The sequence below is a fragment of the Triticum urartu genome, chromosome 3A, assembly GCF_056163025.1.
Source record: "Triticum urartu cultivar PI428250 chromosome 3A, HENAU_Tu73, whole genome shotgun sequence".
Taxonomy (NCBI): Eukaryota; Viridiplantae; Streptophyta; class Magnoliopsida; order Poales; family Poaceae; genus Triticum; species Triticum urartu.
Window position 1 is genome coordinate 646,847,979 of NC_141875.1, and position 16,406 is coordinate 646,864,384.

Genomic DNA, 16,406 nt, shown 5'->3' on the forward strand with positions numbered 1-16,406 from the left:
CGATGGCATGGATTCTGCAACCTGGGCAGATCCTCCTTCTTTCGTGAGGAAGAAGAAGATAGCCAGGGCGCAGTTTGGAGAGGAGGGTGCACGTGATCCCGCGGGGCATGGTTTGGCGAGGAGGGTGCACGTGATCCCGCGGCCAGCTGGCGGGCGGGGCAGTTGCCTTTTTCACTCCGACGGCGGGGACCAGGTGGACCACGTGGGCGAGCGGGGGACTGTTTCCTCTTTCGCTCGAGGGGGGACCAGGTGGTTTCCTTTTTCGGGTGGTCGCTGGCTAGTGATCCCAGGGCGGCCGGCCGCCCACTAGACGCGTCCATGACTTATTCACCTAGACGGAGGTAGTACTCCGACAGTTGTGGTTGGAGTCTAATGGAATCCGGTGTTCCATTTTCAAAAAGAATAAGAACCGATGCTTTTGCTTGCGTGCATCGCAACATGGTCTTGATTTTCTGAAGCGAACCTTTTTTCTTAGGAAGGGGTGAAAAATCTATTGGGCCGTGTGAATGGCCCACGTACACACTTGGACGGCCCACTGGTACTACATTAGCGTCCAGAAAAAAAGCTTTCAACACAGAAAGTACATTTGTTCACCTAAAAAAAGTACATTTGTCAAAAAAACACACAAAAATTACAACAAAATATCATGGAGATGCGGGGTATCGATCCCCGTACCTCTCGCATGCTAAGCGAGCGCTCTACCATTTACAAATAACGTACCATGATGAACAATACGTCAGTTACAGGATTATATGAACTTGTTCGTTTGGTGGAGCTATCAAAACATATTGCTTCAGAAATACGGAAGTAGTACGTTGTTCCTTTTTTTTACGGACGTAGTACAAAGGCCTGATGTTCCATGTGGAAAAACAGTCTCAGCATTCATTGCCAAAGAGGTCGAGAGAAACAATTTTTTTTCGTGAATACGCAAATTGCGTATCTTTTCATTGACAGGAGTTGAAAATTACAGCCGTGCGGCCCTTAACTGCCGTACACCAAGAGGCGTCAATGAGGATGCAAAGAGGAGCATAAGAAGAAGGGGTTGCTCAGCCTCACAGAAGAGGTCGAGAGAAACACACAGAAGTTAAATACGGAAAGACAGGAAAGAAAGAACTAGAGAAGTTGCGAGGCAGGTAGCTTGAGGTAGATCCATCACAGCGCCGTTAAACAATCTGCCGAGTGCCGATCTTGTTATAGTTTCCCATGTATTTCATTAGCAGCCAACGGATACTTGGGAATGAGAGGCGTCCCGGAAGAAGTATGTTCTCTAGCTGCCCATAGTGGCTCCCGATGGCATCAAGAAAGCACAACAGAGCTTGTTCATCTTGGTATGGAGATTAGCCACCTCTTTATGGTCTCTACGTGCAAATTAGGGATCATTGTCATTTGCTAGTGTTCAGCATGACATGCTTTACAGCCTTGCAATTTTTCTCCAACAAAATCTTCAGGACGAAAGATGACTCCCTTCCCATAAACGTGAGGAAGAAAGATGATTCCCTTCTCGAGAATGAAAGATGATTCCTACAGAATCTTGAAGAATTTGTTGGGGATTCCGTTGAGTATTTCATTCAATAAAAAGCATGCATCGATTATCTTCATATTCTTTCTATCATGAAATCGATTGTTTTCAGATGGATCAAATCCCAAGTGCCCAGCTTGTCTCTTCCCAAAACGTGCTCCTATCCCATCTTGTAACAGCACCGATCTAGAGGGCAGGTGGGAGAAGGGGATCGACAGAGAGAGAGGGGATCTGAGGAGGGGAAAGGAGGCCGATAAGAGAAGGGCAGATTCTCGATCTGTTTCAGTTGCGTGTTCAACCATACCCACTCACACCCAGCTTGGAGGCTTTAATACATCACGGCCACAGCCAACTCACGCACACCTACTACTCTGCCTCTCCGGGCTCGCCTGTAAGAGTTTCAGCTCCTTGCCTAGCTTCGATCTTCCTGCCTTGTGGTCCCCGCTCGTCAGTGCCTTGCGGTGGCGGTGGGGTTGCTCCGTCAGACGTGACATTCGCCCCTCCTTGAGTGCCGCCTTGCCCCCAAGGCGGTGTGGTGGGGAACCGATGTTGAAGTCGACTTGGATCTTCCCAGGTGGCCAACGATGCCGGCAGTCCCGCCCAGTGTATCAAGAGACGGGTACTGGCCTTGTTCGCTTTGTTGACTTGCTTGGTGTCGAGGATGGCCAGCGGCACATGTTCTGCCTTCAAAATCTCGTTAGCCGGCAGTAGGACAGGGTTTACCTACACTTCGGCGCCTTCCGCCTTCTTCAACTAAGAGACGTGCACCACTGGATGGATTTTGCTTGTGGGCGGCAGGTCCAGCTTGTATGCCACTGCCCCCACCTTGGAAACGATCTTGTAAGGACCGTAATACCTGAAGGCAAGTTTCTGGAATGGCCGTTGGGCGATGGAAGTCTGAATAAATGGTTGTAGTTTGAGCAATACTGAATCCCCGACCTCAAACGGACGCTCAGTTCGGTGTCGGTCAGCTTGCGCCTTCATGCTATCCTGTGCTCTCTTCAGCTGCTGTTGTAAGTGCTCCACCATGACTTCTCTCTCATGTAGCCATGCTGCCAGATCTGGAACAGAACAGTTGTCGATCTGCGACACTCCAAACTCGCGAGGCATGTGGCCATATATGACTTCGAACGGAGTTCTGCCCAGTGAGGAGTGAAACGAGGTATTGTACCAGAATTCGGCCAGCGCTAACCATTTCGCCCAGTTGGTCGGGCATGCATGGACGGCACATCTGAGGTAGGTCTCCAAGCACTGGTTCACCCTCTCTGTCTGCCCGTCCGTCTGTGGATGATAAGATGAGCTCATTCGCAGTTCAGTGCGGCATAACTTGAACAATTCCTGCCACACGTTGCTCGTAAACACTCGGTCTCTGTCTGATATGAGAGCCAGTGGTAGCCCGTGGAGACGAAATATATCTCTCATGAACAGCTTGGCCACTTGGAGAGCTGTGTAAGGGTGTGCCATCGGCACGAAGTGGGCATACTTCGAGAACTTGTCCACTACCACCAAGATCACGTCATACCCACAGGACTTGGGCAGGCCTTCGATGAAATCAAGCGATACCACTGCCCATGGCTTCTTCGGTATTGGTAATGGTTGGAGCAGGCCTGCCGGGGATATCCTTTCTGTTTTTGCTTGCTGGTATACCATACAATTCTTGATTGTATCCTTGACCTGCTTCTTTAGTCCTTTCCAGGCGAACAATCGTTTGATGCGATTGTAAGTGGCATGAAACCCAGAGTGACCCCCGGCCGCGCTCGAATGCAGTGAGTTGATTAGATGGCGTTGTATTTGCGCATCCTCTCCAATCCAGATTCTGCCTTGAAATCGGAGGACTTCGTCCTGTACCGAAAATTCTGATTCACTGGCTGGGTCGACAGCTAAGCTGGTGAGCTTCTTTGTAGCATGAGGGGCGTTTTGGTAACTGTTTTTGATTGCTTCGAGCCAGGCCGGCTTGCAGACTGAGATCGCCGCCAGTTCGCCCCCCTCGCCATGATCTCGACGAGACAGAGCATCCGCAGCGCGATTAGTCAACCCTGCTTTGTATTGGATGGCAAACTGCAGCCCCACTAGCTTAGTGAATGCACGTTGCTGGATCGGAGTGTGTAACCGCTGGTCAGTTAGGTGTAGCAAGCTCTTCTGGTCTGTTCTCACCATGAACTCTGCGTGTTGAAGGTATGGCCTCCATCTGTCCACTGCCAACAGTAATGCCAGACACTCCTTTTCGTAAGCTGAGAGCCCCAAATTGCGTGGCGACAACGCTTTGCTCAGGTAGGCGATGGGATGCGAGTTCTGCATGAGGACCGCTCCAATGCCTGTGCCGCTTGCGTCAGTTTCTACCATGAACTGCTTGGTAAAATCGGGCAGGGCCAACACCGGGGCTTCGATCAATGCCTGCTTGAGTGCCCGAAAGGCTGCATCTGTGGTTGGCGTCCACACAAACGGTGTATTCTTCCTGAGAAGATCTGTCAATGGTTTGGAGATTATCCCGAAGTGCTTAACAAACTTCCTGTAATAGCCTCCTAGCCCAAGGAATCCTCTGAGTTGTTTAACTGATTCAGGTACTGGCCACTCCTGTACTGTCTGAACTTTGCTTTTATCTGTTGACACTCCATCTTTGCTCACATAGTGCCCCAGGTAGTTGATTGTTTGCTGTGCGAATGAACATTTGGACAGTTTTATGTAGAACTGATGCTTCCTCAACAGCTGCAACACCTGTGCAAGGAGGACTTTGTGTTGCTCCAATGTTTTTGTGAAGACTAAGATGTCGTCCATGAAAACCACAACTCCTTTGCGGTTGACTGGGGCCAATACCGTGTTCATATTTCCCATGAATGTGACTGGGGCATAAGCAAGACCGTACGGCATCACTTTGAATTGGAAGTGACCCATATGCGTCTTGAATGCGGTTTTGAATTCATCCTCCGGCACCAACCTGATCTGGTGGTATCCAGCTCGCAGGTCCATCTTGGAAACCAGCATGCCCCTGCTAGTTCATCCAGGAGTTCTTCAATTATTGGCATTGGATACGTGGCCTTAAGGGTGATTGCGTTCAGATGTCTGAAATCCACACACAGTCGCCATGTTTGATCCTTCTTTTTTACAAGCAGAACTGGGGAGGCAAATGGACTGGTGCTGGTGGTAATAAGCCCTTTTTCCAACATTTCTTTAACTTGAGCCTCGATCTCGTCTTTCTGTTCTGGTGTGTATCTGTATGGTCTGAGATTTACTGGCTTTGCTCCTGGTAGTAAGGGAATGGCATGGTCCCACTCTCTGTGAGGTGGCAACTCCGTTGGCTCCTGAAACAGGTCCCGGTACTCATCAAGGACTTGCTGGATGGTGGCTGGTACCGGTGTAATTTCAACTTGCCCTTCACTCATGCTCAGCAGTACCACATGAGCAATGGAATTACTATTCTCTAACTCCTGCAGCTCTGTCATTGATATTGCCATCACTGTTGGTGAAGCGTTCGTCAGGCCTTGAAGCAGAATGCTCTTCCCCTCATGCTGAAACCGAAGTGTTTTAGCTCCCCAATCCACTAGCATCGGTCCACATTGTTCTAGCCAGTCCATTCCCAGCACCATGTCATAGCATCCCAAAGACACCACTCGCAGATCTGTGGTAAATTGGTGCCCCTGCGTCGTCCATTCGCACGCCGGTATGTACCCTTTGCACGACAATAACCCTCCGTCTGCTATCTTGACTGACACAGGCGCCATCGCTTGCACTTGGCTTGCTACACTTGTCGCCACTTCTTCACTGACAAAACTGTGGGAGCTGCCTGAATCCACCAGTATCAACACTTCATGTTCACCAATCTGCCCCAGCAGCCGAATTGTGCGTGGAGTGGTTTGCCCTGTCGTGGCTAACTTCGAGATGGACATGAGCACCTATTCCTCTGAATCTGAGTCTGCTTCGTGCCTGTCTTGCTCTTCTGCCTGCAATAGCTCGAGGAGTTCCTCCACTATATGTAGTTGGACAGTGGCCGCGCATTGATGGCCCTGGCCCCAGTGTTCGCCGCATTTGAAGCATAGTCCTCTCGCTCTGCGGTAGTTGCGCAGTGCAGCTACACGGTCTTCGCCTCGCCCTGGTTCGGGGCGACGATCCGATGCACGGGCGGCGTCTAGTGCTCGGCGATCTTCCGCTGCAGCTGGTGGAGCAGGCAACGGTATGCGTGGTGGTGCTGCTGGCATGGCCACCGCTGGCGCTGGCCGCGCTGGAGGTCTTGGTGGCGCTGGATCATACCGTCTGTATTCCCGCCGTGGCATCGCTTCCACCAGCTCTTCCTGCAACAGGGCCAAGGAAAACGCAGAGTCCAAGTTTTGGGGTCGATGTAAAGCAACTCCAGCACAAATTTCAGCTTTTAACCCATCTAGGAATTGGGTTGTAAAGTAAATTGGGTCGAACCCAGAGTTATGAGCAAGAATAAGATGCATTAACTCCTCAAATTGCCCCATATACTCCTCTACGGACCCAGTTTGTTTCAGAACATTAAACTGACGAAGATGCATCTGGTACTGGTCCCGTCCAAATTTCTCCTTCAGGGCTGCACACAGGCTATCCCAAGTGGACAGACAACTCGCCGTCTCGTGCAACTGCAGCCAGTGAGCTGCGGTGCCTGTGAAGTGTAAGGTGGCTACACGCACCCAAATATCGGGCTGGATGCCGTAGACATCAAAGTATTTTTCGCATCTGGACTTCCAGAACTGTGGATTTTCGCCGTCGAATTGGGGAAAATCCAATTTCGGCAATGCCCAGTGATGCGCGTGTGGTGACTGCTGTGCGGCGTGCGGTGACTCCCCACTAATCATGCGACTCGACTCGACTCCTACAGATGCGTAATTCTCCAGTGGGGATTGGTACGTATCCTTGACCGGAGGCGGCTGCAAGGTAGTGACTACCCCATGAACCCCACCCCCGGAGTTGAAGATCTCGCCGTGGCCACTTGGCCCGTGGTGCTCGGGGCCCGTCGTCGGATGAGACGGTGCCAGGGGCACCACCACCTCTTCCACCACCTCGCCTTGCATCGCGAGGGCTGGATGGAGGGCGATCCGTCCCACCTGGGTGCGGAGCTCGTCGAGCTCGCGTTGCAGGTTGGAGACCGCCGGCCTCCAGAGCTCGAGGGACGCCTGGATCGCCTCCAGGCGAGCGTCGTTTGCCGCGCGCCCCTCGTTGACGGATCTGATCAGATCCGCGAGCTGCTGCTCCATTGCCGCCGCTTGCTTCGCCTGCTTGGTTTGGTAGCGCGGCTTGGGATACGCAGTCTCTAGATCGAGCGGACCTCTGATACCACTTGTAACAGCACCGATCTAGAGGGCAGGTGGGAGAAGGGGATCGACAGAGAGAGAGAGGATCTGAGGAGGGGAAAGGAGGCCGATAAGAGAAGGGCAGCTTCTCGATCTGTTTCAGTTGCGTGTTCAACCATACCCACTCACACCCAGCTTGGAGGCTTTAATACATCACGGCCGCAGCCAAATCACGCACACCTACTACTCTGCCTCTCCGGGCCCGCCTATAAGAGTTTCAGCTCCTTGCCCAGCTTCGATCTTCCTGCCTTGTGGTCCCGGCTCGTCAGTGCCTTGCGGTGGCGGTGGGGTTGCTCCGTCAGACGTGACACATCTTCACCTCAGTAATTAGTGGCAATGTCTGTCATATCTTTCGTCCACAATTTACACTTTGATGTCACTACACTGTTCTCTGAACTTTTTTTTGGAAATAAATTCTCTGATCATTTCGTCATGGTAAATAGGTACAATCAACATAAATACAAATGTATGACAAGATTATTGAAGTAGGCAGAGAAGGAAACGGTGTCAGCAAACACATGGGAGAAGGAGGGATAGGCAAAGAAACAAATGCACGCAATGATATCTCTTTTATAACTTAGCCAAAATACTCAGCCTCCCAGCAGCACCTTGAGATCATTATTATTCAGAGCATGGTATCATGACTTAAATTCAAAACAAGTGCTATGATGGTACGCTATGCTACGTTGTGCTACAATAGTCTAATGTCCCTCAAAGTTTCCGTCACTAGGGCCCGATAATGGAAAGGAGATTGACAACAGTAACGAGAGCCATCGATGAGATTTTCAATTCTTGGGAAGAGGTAAAGAACTACAGCGGTTTAAGTAATTTTTGATGTGCTTTTTTTTCATTAGATTAATTTACTGCAACGCCTGACAATAAATGTATGAAATTTGTCGAATTTTGATTGACCTGACAATGGGTTTTGCTTCTTCAAACGCCACTTGATAGACCATTTGATTTGGCAAACTCATGTGTGTGTGTGTGTGCGTGTGTGTGTGTGTGTGTGTGTGTGTGTGTGTGTGTGTGTGTGTGTGTGTGTGTGTGTGTGTGCAGTTTTTGTTGCTGTCTCGATCCTCATGACCATGTTTGGTCCGCCATTGCCACTGAGTAGTTCTTAATTTAACACCCCACCCTCGGTTATTGATGTCAGGCTAACCATCTGAGCTAAAAAAGTCCCACATATGATGTTAAAAAAGTAATATATGTTTTTGCGGCGATTAAGTAAGTAAAATTGTTGCCAAAAAAAAAGGTTAATCTAAGGAAGCTGTTTTTTCGCAGATAAAAAAATGGTCGAGATCTCCGTGCGTGACACACCATGTACATTCACGTCCCACACCAAAGCAGTTGGCGTCTCAAATTACAAAAATTTCCATAGGTGACATTATATACACCATCTGCCAATCGCTGTTTTGGCGTAGTGGCTGCCAGCATTGGCCTGGAACGGGGAAGAGCATGTAGGCTACACAGCGCCAGTGGGATAGAAGAACTAGTAGAACGTACGTGCGCGGCGCGAGTTGTGGCCCAGTTATTAATTAAGCACTGTAAATAATTATTACGGGCTAGCTGCTATGGCGGCGCTGCGGTCGTCATGCGCGGCGATGGATGCCATGGCGAACTCGAACTGCTGGAGGGAGATGTTGGTGGAGAGGGAGAGCAGCTCCCTGGCCCCGTCCATCCCCCTGAGGCTGGCGACGCTGCTGGAGCCGTCCAGCCCGATGTGGGCCACGTGCTCCACGTCCGTCGGGAACCCGATCTGGATGTCGTCGTCCTCCTCCTCTTCGTCCTTGTACATCTCGAAGATGTGGGACAGGCTCCTGAAGCTCTTGATGAGCTTCCTGATCCCGGCCAGCAGGAAGACGTCGCGCCTCGCCGCCGCCTGCTCCTGTTCTTCCGCGGACGCGGCGCCCTTGCCGGCGACATCCGCCGCCTCCCCGTGATCCCTCGTCGTAACTGCATGCACGCACGCGCGCACCAGACAGAATCATGTCGATCCTTTGGGCGCACGATCGAGAGAATTGTGCGAGAGAGAAGGTACAAAAGATCCACACTCTTACCTGGGAGTGGAGCGTCGACATGGCTCGTCGCAGCACCATCGTCCGTGCTGATCATCGATGTCATTCTGGAGTGCTCTCAGGAGGCGAGGCGGGAAAGTGTGCCGTGGGTGCCTCAGTTTGGTGTCTGGTCTTTGTTATATAGAGAGAGGAAGTGTGGAGTGCAAGGGAAGGCAGTCAAAGAATGGAGGTGGTTATGGTGGTTTATGTGGATGTAAAGGTGGGGTAGTTGCACGTATGAGTTCAAGTTGGTTGTAGTGCCTCTGCCTCGAGACCGGGTAGAGCGGAGTGGCTGGTAGGCCTCGTTAGGTGCTGCAAACCTCACGCCAAGTTAACTGCACTTTTGTCTTTATTTAGTTTCAGTTAGATTCAGTTTGTTCAGTTCTTAATCTGAATAATTTAGTGCAGGGCTTGGCGTGAGTCAGCGACATAAGGTCCTGAGATGCCACCATGCTAAGTACAGGTTTGCTGCACTGCTGGGGTTGTCGCTCTGCCCATGTATTCAGTAGACAGGAGACGCTCGGTAGATTGCATCGTTTTTGGCCTCTCTCCATTCGTGGCTCAACTGGGATAAGCTGAGTGGATGCACGCAAAAAAGTCATGCTAGAGCAACTTCAATGAGGTGACCCATTTTGTCCGTCCGCGTTCGTTTGAGTCGGCACGAACAAAAGTGACTGCCCAACACGCCGACCCAAACTCAAATCGTGTCCGCCCGGCGTCCGCGCCGACCCATTTCCGTCCCAAAATTGCGCCTGGAATGTGTCGGCGCGGACGCGAAGCGGACGCGCCGCGCGTCTCCTCGCCGCCCGCCGCGTCCCCACCTGGAAGCCACCCAACCGCCACGGTCAACATAATTTATGACGACCGCCCACTTTGGACCCACGCATCAGCGACGGCGGCCGTCCTTTTTTAAGCCGGGCGTGCGGCGGGGCCGTCCTCATCCACTACCACTCGCCCCCCGTCCCCATCTGGCCACCCCTGCCCCCACGCCGGCGACAACCCTAGCCACCGCCAGCATGGGTTTCTTGTCCGGCATCGGCAGCAGCCGCAAGGGCAAAGCCCCCGCCCGCCATTCCCCCTCCCTCCCCACGCCGACACGTGCTCCCCGGCAGAGACAGCGCATCAACGTGCCGTTGCACCAGGCCGAGTGGCATTGGCACCACCGCGTGCCTCTGCCGTACCCGGACGTGACGCTGCCGCATGACTAGCATTTGGATCCGGAGAGGATCCCAGTGCCGGCGGTGTTGCGGACGGTGAGGGCCCATGCGGAGGAGGTGCGGCGCCGGCGGGCGTTGCTGACGTCGGAGCAGCATGCCGACCCGCACTTCGTCGTCGACTCGCCCAACTGGGCTCGATGGTTCGCCTTCGAGCACGAGGAGGTGAGGCGACGCGGCGTCCGCGGCGTCGATCACAGCCTGCCGTCGCCCGCGCTCGTTGTCCGCGACGAGGACCAGGAGACCGAGGCCGCCTACCAGGCGACCATCAAGGAGAGCGAGGAGGAGGAGCGGTGGAGGGAGGCGGACGAGGCGGTTTTCGAGGCTGCCATGGCAGAGGCCATGGCCCTCTCCGCGGCGGGCGACTGTGTCGTGCCACCGGTGGCCCCGCCGGCCCCGCCCAAAGCCGAGCCGGAGGAGCCGGTCTACCGCGAGCGCTACTCCTGGACCAGAGTAGTGCGCAAGTGGGTCAGCGCTCCGCCGATCTGGCTCGGGGCGGCGGAGAAGCAGGAGGCGGCCTACCTCGACCACTGGCGCCGCGTTCGGCTGGCCGGGGAGCGCCGGGAGGGCAAGTGTCTGCAGATGCTCGAGCACGAGGCCGAAGAGGAGGCGCGCCAGGCCCAGGCAGTGGCGGCAAAGCCCGACATCACCGCCGTCTGGAACACGACGTTCCCCTGGGCCGGCCTTGCGCCGACGTTAATCGACCTCACCAGTCCCGACGCTGGCGCCGCCGCCGCCGAGGATGCCTAGGGCAGCGCGTTGTCTAGATTTTAGTGTTTTAATTAATGTAATGTGGACTTTCGTCGGCCTTCGTGGCCGGCTTTTATGTTTAATTAAATGCATGTATTTATTTTCAAACTGCTCGCAATATTTTTTTTGCCGCGCCGACGAAATGAGACGGGCCAGCGTTGGGCGCTCGCGCCGACCCAAACATAGCGCCGGACGTTTGTGTCCGCCGGGCCGACCCAAACGAACAAAAAGTGAACGAAAGCGCCGTCCGTTTGGGTCGGCCCGTTGGAGTTGCTCTTATGCATATACTCTCTCTGTGTAAAAAAATATATAAGATCTATTAGATCACTGTTTTAGTGATCTAAGGTCATTTCTAACACGGACCCACAAATTTGCTCTGGCATCCGTCCACAGACACGAGTGGGAAGACAACCATCCAATGCTGCCTACATATATTTCAAGTCAGGTTTCAACTACATAATGAAATTCACACAAATACAAACCAAATGAAATCCATTACATTTCGAACACTTAGGACAAAAAGCGGCCCGATCCTAAACCTATCCTACGTGGCGGCTGTCGTTTACTTCTTTTATATTCCGCCTCGGCGGCCAGGTCCTCCATCTGCCGTCTCCATGAATGGTGGCGGGGTTCAAGACCCGTGACGCTTCAGTGCCGGCGCCAGTGAGAAGTCAGCATCTGCTCTGGGCTGACGTCATTGCGGAGTGGTCACTCTACAACGTCATGAATGCAGGCAGCTGGCGCCAGGCGGGTACACACGCAGGAGAGGGAGAAGGGTTTTGGGTGGGCTAGTGTGGTTAGACGTGGATGTGGTAGTGGTTCGGACGCCCGCAAAGCCCGGGAGGGGCATGGGCTAGGGGCAAAGAATATGTGTTTTGGGCTGATTTTTTTCTCACACATGGGCCTAATGCTAAGGGGTATTTCATTAAAAAATCCTTGGGCTTGGGGGGGGGGGGGGGGGGGGGGGACAACGTAGGTTGGCCCGTGAGAACATCCGCCACTAGATACATACTGCGTTGGATGGTAGAAATAGTTTGATAGGGTACATATGAGCTACTTGCATTAGGGAAGTCGTGTTTGCTTGTCTGTTTGGGCTGATGCACCACGTGGCATTTGGTTGCGTACCTAAGGGCCGGATTGGACCGATTAAGAGTTAACAACTACACATACACATGACACATATAATTACAGTAGAGTACATATATAGATCTATTGGTCTACGTGAAAAACATAAACACGACTCGCAGGCCCGCGTCAGGTCTCGCATCTCCTCCGCCAACGAGTCTCTCCGCCTCCGTCACATCTTCCTCTGCCCCTCCTCGCGCCTCTTCGTGTCTCTCCTCACGTCGCCCCCGCGGGCGGCTGGGGAGAGCCCCAGATCCGCTGCCACCAGACCCCCCTCCTCGCCATGTACCACCTTAAGGATAAAATGCAAGACTGTTAGGAACCAAAAACCTAAAGCCACAAATTAAAGCACTTAGTGTAGGAGACAATTAAGAAAGAAGATTGGTCAATAACTCACTTTAAGATGAATAATAAAGAAGTAAGATCTTCCATGTGCCATGTGTGTAGGACAGTGTTTCAGTCAGCAGTATCGAATAGCACACCAACCCTTAGTTGATGTTTCCTTCTTCTATATATACTCCCTCCGTTCCAACTTACTCGTCGTAGAAATGGATATATCTAGAACTAAAATACATTTAGATACATCCATACCTGCGACAAGTAATTTGGAATGGAGGGAGTAGATGGCAGGCAACACAAGCTTCACCGTTCATTCAGGCACGGCCAACACTCAATAAAAATTGATACCATGTGCAATTCCTTACATCGGCATAAGCGTGTGTATATGTTGATATACCAATAAAATGAAGGAGAAACACATAGAATTATATGGCGTCAGAAAAAATAATCATGTGCCTATGGATGGCTTTGCAGAGCTAGAATGCCACGAACCACGAGAAGTTGCCCAAGAATACGTATTACATGTGATTATCCATCCACGAGCCATGGATGAACCTAGCTAACCAACATAGGTAGAGGGGCACACTAATCGTTGTCATTTACTCAACTGGTAAGAAAAAAGAGATGAAATAGCTAAATAAGTGGTATGTATGTCCGCCTCCCCTTGTAAATGTGGAACAGTAGTTGGCACTCTTTAATCATTAGATTGATATTATTTAAGAAGACAAAGTACCTTACAAATTTACATTCATTTATAACATTAACATTTTCATATATCTTACTTAATCGATCATTTCACCATATTTCTCATAAAGTATACCGGAATGCACAATCACAACTATGGTCTTGATTGGCTACATCCACAATGCAACATACATTCCAATTCTTCAATAGTTTAGAGAGAAAAATATGCACTATATGGAACAACTAAAATTATGCATTTACGACATCTAACATATTATTTATTCTATAACAGCTCAGCAATAACCACAAGATAGAAACTAAAATTATCTGTGTTAAAAAAAAAACTAAAATTATCTAGCAGTTGCGCCACATATGGGCATAGTGTTGACACGGAAGGACCAAGTAGCAAAGATTTCGTCTTCATTACCTACCTTTATATAGAATAAGGTGGGTGCTTAGGCTCAAGCAGGTACATAGTCTTGCGGTTTAGCAATATTGTAGTAACGTCTACTCCCTCTGTTTCATAATATAAGATGTTGTTACAACCAATATATGAGTACATTGATTGTAATAACATCTTGTATTGTAGAACGGAGGGAGTAACATGTTAGTTTATTTGTGAGAAACTTCTAATAGATTCACTCTAAAACCGCTGGCAAGGGGGCGTGGAAGAGTTCGAGTCTATTACTTTGGTTAAGTTACCATTATATACGTCTATATTATTATGGGCAACCATTTAATTAAAGGAAGTCGAGTACACATCTCCTTCAACCTGAAGGACGAGGACCTGCAATGATATAACGTTTAAAAGAAAACTAACCAGCATATGAGAGTGATCAGAAAGTATACGACTCGAGGGGCGAGGGGGGGGGGGAGGGGGTGGCTAATCAAATTAGAATGAAGATTCCTGTTTTATATGATAAATGGTTGATTTTGATATGAATTGTTGGTTGTGTTTTCTCCTTGTTCAGACCCCCCCCCCCCTAGTGCTTCTCATTGTGACTGATGGTAAGGTTCATTCTGTGCAAGAGTTATGCTAGTTTCCAAGCATTTGACCCTCCTTTACAAGGCAATGAGGATCAAAAAGAGGCCGTGTCAGCTGACACATCGACGGGTTCCCCACCCGGATGGGGATGGAGCGACAGAAGTATGGAAATATGATAAGGTAGCGGCGAGATGAGCTATTTAAATAGGTGTCAAATGGAAGTGTAGTGATGTATGCAGCTGAGTGGTCCTAAGCGCTCAGTGCACCCATACTGAACTCGAATGTGCGTGCTTCGGAAGGGAAAGTAAAGCGAACTACTAAATGTTATGCCGGCTTGGCCCGATCAAGAATCCTATCCCTCTGAAACTGTCTTCTGACTTATCCATGTGCATGATTGGGGAAATTGAATTCATATTTTTCCTAGGTCTATCTCATGAGCCGATGTCAACCTTGTGTCGTAATCGAGGCACGAGTACTCGAAGTAGAAGTGTTAACATTCCCCCTTCCTTGAGAAAGTGCTTGACCCCAATACGGTGCATAATCTGTTTTTCTATGAGTACAAGCGAATGCAGCTAGTTGAACTAACATTGACGGCTACCATACTTTCTTATCCCGCTAAGTATCTCAAATATTAAAACACTAAGATGAACACATCGGACTTGCTAGAGACTAGGCCCTTGGAAGCATTTAAGGGAGTAATGAAGCCGCTGAAATGACGTAATAATTTTCATGCGTTACTTACGTGAATACTTTTGCTAGCCCGAAGTCAAAAAGTTTAGGATTGTTCATTATGTTGCCCATGGAACTACTCCCTTCGTTCCTAAATATAAGACCATTTAGAAATTCTAATTTAAACTACATATGAAGCAAAATAAATAAATTTACAGTCTGAAATATGTCTATATACATCTATATCAGGGGTGGACCTTCGTGCACCCCACCAGTGTCACAGGACACTGGCGCGCAGGCACAAGCCCATCTGACGGCCCATGTGGTTAAGCAATACGTGAAGCACACAAGATCAATTGATCAATTATGCCTCAAAATTTTCTCAAAAAAAAGAGAAGAAAATATGCCAAAAAAAAGATCAATTGACCAATCTGATTGATTGAATCGACGTGTGTCGTGCGCCTGTTGTTGCCTGCTGATTTCTCGCCTCCCCGGTCTGATTCATCCTGTTCGCCAACTCGCAACTCGCCATCTCACCGCGGCATGCCGGGGTTGCCTAGATCGGTCAAGACATTATGGCAAGGCAACGTGCTCATCTCTCCATTTTTGCCTTCCAATTGGATTATTGTGATTTTCTTATTTTGGAGTAATTCACATCTATTTGAAATTTTACGGCGGTTCACATCTATTTACAAATTGTATTACTGGGAATTTTCAGTTTTGGAGTAATTTTTCAATTTTACAAATCATCTCCGTTTCCACAGTTTGGAGTCTTTTATGCTCTATTATTGTTATACAGTATACAATCAGCTATATATTATCTCAAACAGAAAGAAATATTTAACCGTCATGATAAGCCTTTTGTCGTCCAACATTTTTAATTGCTGAAATTTAATTATAATCTTTAAGCATTGTAATAACACATTACCTTTTTTAATTGGTAATATAGCATTACTTGATATACATGCATATGTGATAGTATTCCCTATGGACACCAGGGCATTTTTGTCTTAGTTCATCCTTGACCCGTATGTAGTTCGTATTGAAATTTCTAAGGGCATCTCCAATAATTTGTATGTTAGCTTGTTGGTAAAATATGCTATGTCATCAATCAACACCTTAACATACAACAACTCCAATGGGTTGTATCTAGTTTGCCTAATAGGATGCGAGATAATAAATGAGATGCTCTCTCATTCTACATTGGAGCTTGTGCAATGGGTGTTGGTTCATGTACATACAACTTTCCTCTCTTTCCTCATTTATTGTATGACACATCATCAAAAATTCTATGTGGCAAAGTCTACCAACAACTATCTTACAACCATTGGAGTGCTTGTATTTAAAAATGGAAGGAGCAGAAAGCAAGGCCACCTTGTTACGTCGGTAGATCAAACGACCACTTAGAGCAAGTATAATAGCGCCTAGTCAGCTGGCTACAAGCCGTTCCACCTCAGATAAAGTCTAGCTGGAGGGAAGAGAATACAGGAGAGAGAAGGGAGCGGGCGCTTCGTGAGTCGCCGGCTGCAGCGCAAGGCTCGAGACAAAGAAATTGCATGCAAGGGCTTAAAGCTAGCGCAGCTTCCTCCTCTCCAATCAATTGCATTTTTCTCTCTGCCATGCATGTAGACATTAATTACTATAGCTAATGCCTACAACCAACTTTATTATACGAGAGTTCTTTCTTGGTGGCTACAAGTGACCTGGCATTCGTATAGAGCCCGTTGCCGGCTCTTCTATTAACCATGCTCTTACGGTCCA

The 16,406-nt window shown here is 49.5% G+C and overlaps 1 protein-coding gene across 1 annotated transcript; it reads right to left on the bottom strand.

The window, feature by feature from the left end:
* Window positions 1–8,172: 8,172 nt before the first annotated feature.
* On the bottom strand, window positions 8,173–8,985 carry LOC125549014 (uncharacterized). The gene is made up of 2 exons (XM_048712518.2): window positions 8,883–8,985; window positions 8,173–8,778 (listed from the first exon to the last, which is right to left on the bottom strand). Exons 1-2 carry the CDS (start codon window positions 8,944–8,946, stop codon window positions 8,381–8,383), a joined length of 462 nt encoding a protein of 153 aa, XP_048568475.2. The 5' UTR covers window positions 8,947–8,985; the 3' UTR covers window positions 8,173–8,380.
* Window positions 8,986–16,406: the final 7,421 nt, after the last annotated feature.